Here is a 3,406-nt window from a genome sequence, read left to right as displayed (position 1 = left end):
CTCAGCCGCCAGTGGTGAGATGGGACTGGGACCCTGGCACGGAGCCAGGGCCCAGCCAGTGCTGAGGGCCAGGTGCTGTGGAGCTGCTGCTCCCTGGGCAGCTGGGGAGCAGGGCTCGGTGCAGCAGCCAGCCCAAGGAATGTCTGGTCCCTTACTGCACACCCTCCATCATCTTCAGGAACTCTGCAAGAGAGTAGCAGCCTCAGCCCATGGCCCTGCCTGGGTGCACAGCATGGGTGCTTGGCTGGGGCCATGGCTCACCATCAAAGTCGATGCGGCCATCATTGTTCTTGTCTGAGTCCTTCATCATGTCCTCTATGTCCTCATCAGTGACAGGCTCCCCAGTGGCTCTCAGGATCTCACCCAGCTCCTCAATGTCAATGAACCCATCTGTTAGGAGGGTGAGGGAGGGATGGGACCTCACTTGCCCCGCAGACAGGATGGGTCACTTTGCCCCACCCCACCCCCACTCACCGGTCAAAGACTCGGAAGCAGTTGGCCAACTCCTCCTCAGACTTGCCTTTGGCATCCTCTTTCATCTGGCGCACCATCATGACCAGGAACTCCTCGAAGTCGATGGTGCCGCTGCCTGTGGGGAGGACGCCAAGCCTGAGTCAGGCTGCCTGCCCAGAGTCCAGTACCCACCCCTGCCAACCACCACCAAGGGCTGCTCACCATCCTCATCCACCTCCTCGATGATGGCATCCAACTCCTCTTTGGTGGGGTTCTGGCCCAGCATCCTCATCACCGTCCCCAGCTCCTTGGTGCTGATGTCTCCACCACCGTCGGCATCAAACATGTCAAAGGCGGCTTTGAACTCTGTGGAGAAGAGAGGTCAGGGCCAGGCAGTGGGGTGGAACCAGGCCCTGCACCATGGCCATGTCTGGACCCTCTCCCTGCTGTCCCCACACTCACCCGCAATCATCTCCTCGCTGAGGAAGGCGCGGGCTTCTGCCTGCTGGTCCGTCTGCAAGGCAAGGGAGAGGCGTCACCATGCCACCCATGTCAGGCCAGAGACCGCTCACACAGCATGGCTCAGCAGTGCCTGGCTGTGGGAAGAGCCTTTGCCCTGCTGCAGGATGATCCTCTGCCGGCACAAGCCACAGACACCAGCAACCCCTACAGTTCCAGTGCCTTCCAGGCATCCATGAGCATGGTGGGCTGCAGGGAGCTGCCTGCCCGAGTCCCCCACTATCTGGGGGGCTCCATTTTGCAGGGGTCATGGTCCCTGTGCGCAGCCTTGGCATCCTAGGCATGCAGCGCTATTTTTGGGATCTCCTCAGCTCCCCTTCTAGGGATCGTTGGGGCTACAGCTGTGGCACCTGTCAACCCTGATCGAGTTTCTCCTGGAGGCGCAGGCCGGCCATGGAGCCGGCAGCAACACTGTGTCGCATGACCCAGCACTCGGCTTTCAGCCACCCCCAGCCACCACTGCCTCTGTGCAGCCCTGAGCTCCAAACAGGCGCCTGCACCCCCCTGGCAGCCACACGGTCACCCTCAGTTCTGTCCTACAGGGACCCTGCACCACCCAGCACTTCCCTGCCCTCATCAGCATGGTCAGCCCACCACTGGGGACCATCTCCCTGCTGCCCTCTGCAGAAGCACCTCCAGATCCCCCTGGTGCCTCCTGCCTGGTCAGGTCTTGTCCCGGCACACAGCACATGGCACACAGCACACAAGAGCTCTTACCATCTTGGGAATTTATGGTGCTTCCCACCCCCGGAGAATCACCAGCTCCTGCAGCAGGAACTCCCAGAAGCTTCGTGGTGCCCCTGGCACCCCAATTTGTAGTGTGTCCTCTGTGGGATGTGCCTCCAGCTACTGCCCCCTGGCCCCCGCAGCCTATCAGCGCCCTGATAGCACCCAGCCCCTCTCACTGGCAACTGGTGCCTTTACCTAATTTAGCCAAAGCTTTATTGACCAAGGGCTAGGATTAACGTGGGGCTGAGGCTGGGATGGAAATTCAAGCCCTTCAGGAGGGACACTGAAGCCGTGGCAGGAGTGCGGCTCTGCCCACCCCCAACACCCCCATCCAAGGCAACTCAGCAAATGAGGGGGTTAAAAATAGCCCTGGAGCCGTCAGCATCACCCGGGTAAGAGAGCCAGGGTCCCCCCTGCACAAGGGGCATGGACCATCACCCACTGCCCCCTGAAAACGCAGCCCTTCCTGGGCCAAGCTCCCAATACCAAGCTGGTTTTTCCTGGTGCAGCATCCCCCCTGCACCCCCATTTTCTGCTGCAGGAGGCCCAGCCAGAGCAGTGCTGCAGCCCACTGCCCCAGATAAGGAAGGGGTCCCCAGTGGGACCTGAGGCATGAAGTCCCTGGAGAGATTTGGAGCACGAGCCCCATGGTTTGGGGTCCTCAGTGCTGTTGGCACCTGGGTCCGGAAATGGCTCCATCTTTTCATGCTTCTGAGGAGCGGGAATGATGCCCGGTGCCTCCTCGAAGGCTCAGTTCTCACACTTGCAGCCCATGCCAGCCACTGCTGCCAGGGCCGGCTGGGGCTGATGGCTCTGGGGATGCACTGGCCAAGTGGCCTGTGCTCTATGGTGCTCAGAGCCTCAGGGCTGCAGTGGGGTCAGGGGGACAGATCCCTGCCCCATAAGGTCCCAGTGCCAGGGACACATAGGGGTTTCCTGGCTCCTGGTTTTGCCAGGACCCCCATTCCCCAGGTGGGAACTGGGAACAACACAAGTCCAGCCCCTAGTGCATCCCACCCTATCCAGGGAAGCTCAGGGGTCCTGTCTGAGCCCGGGTGGGGTGCAAGGTGCTGGAACAGGGTACAGTGAGCAAGCAGGGCAGAGCGATGGCAGCAGCTGGGCTGGTTCTCCGATATTTATAGACATTCCCAAGGAAGAGGTGAGGAGTGAGAAGGCAGGCACTAAAAAGGGCCGGGCAAGTGCTGGGGGTCCAGTCTGGCCATGGGACACATGGCAAGGCCGACTGAGGCCAGGGTGGCAGGGTGCCAAGGTGGCCCAGGGGACATCCCAGTGGGATTGGGAGCCTGAGTCTCGGGTACCAGAATACACGGGTGTTGGGGAACATGGCTGTCAGGGTACAGCGGTGCCGCGGTATTGGGGTATCAAGACCCTGGGACACACAGTGCCGGGCACCGGAGTGTGGGGCTCCCGTGGCCCCAGGGCAGATATCCGGGGCTCGGCCCGACCAGGACATTCCGGACAGGGGACAGAGGAGCAGACACCGGGAAGGGCGGGGTCAGTTCCCGGGCAGAGTCTGTGGACAGCGCCGGGCAGAGCCCTGACCCTGGTCCGAGAGTCCCGAGCGGTGCTGCAGGGACCGATCCCGATCTCGGCCGTGCCGGGCAGTGCCGCTAGAGCCTATCCTGATGGTGCCGGGCAGTGCCGCAGGCGCCGACCCCGATCCCGATCCCAATCCCGGCCGTGC

General features: G+C 62.0%; 1 protein-coding gene across 1 annotated transcript; it reads right to left on the bottom strand.

The window, feature by feature from the left end:
• Nucleotides 1-6: 6 nt before the first annotated feature.
• Nucleotides 7-1,796, bottom strand: TNNC2 (troponin C2, fast skeletal type). Its single transcript, XM_017733293.1, has 6 exons — nucleotides 1,690-1,796; nucleotides 916-967; nucleotides 676-819; nucleotides 475-589; nucleotides 262-419; nucleotides 7-183 (listed from the first exon to the last, which is right to left on the bottom strand). The coding sequence occupies exons 1-6, from the start codon at nucleotides 1,690-1,692 to the stop codon at nucleotides 152-154; spliced, it is 504 nt and encodes a 167-aa protein (XP_017588782.1). The 5' UTR covers nucleotides 1,693-1,796; the 3' UTR covers nucleotides 7-151.
• Between the last annotated feature and the right edge of the window lie 1,610 nt (nucleotides 1,797-3,406).

The sequence above is a fragment of the Corvus brachyrhynchos genome, unplaced genomic scaffold, assembly GCF_000691975.1.
Source record: "Corvus brachyrhynchos isolate BGI_N302 unplaced genomic scaffold, ASM69197v1 scaffold10, whole genome shotgun sequence".
NCBI classification, from domain to species: Eukaryota; Metazoa; Chordata; class Aves; order Passeriformes; family Corvidae; genus Corvus; species Corvus brachyrhynchos.
This window is presented reverse-complemented; position numbering and strand designations above follow the sequence as displayed.

Bases quoted from the DNA above. Each gene is read 5' to 3' on its own strand.
- TNNC2 (XM_017733293.1), bottom strand. The intron at 590-675 runs GTGAGCAGCCCT...TCCTCCCCACAG, and splicing joins CGAGGAGGTGGATGAGGATG to GCAGCGGCACCATCGACTTC. The intron at 184-261 runs GTGAGCCATGGC...ACTCTCTTGCAG, and splicing joins TGGCCGCATCGACTTTGATG to AGTTCCTGAAGATGATGGAG.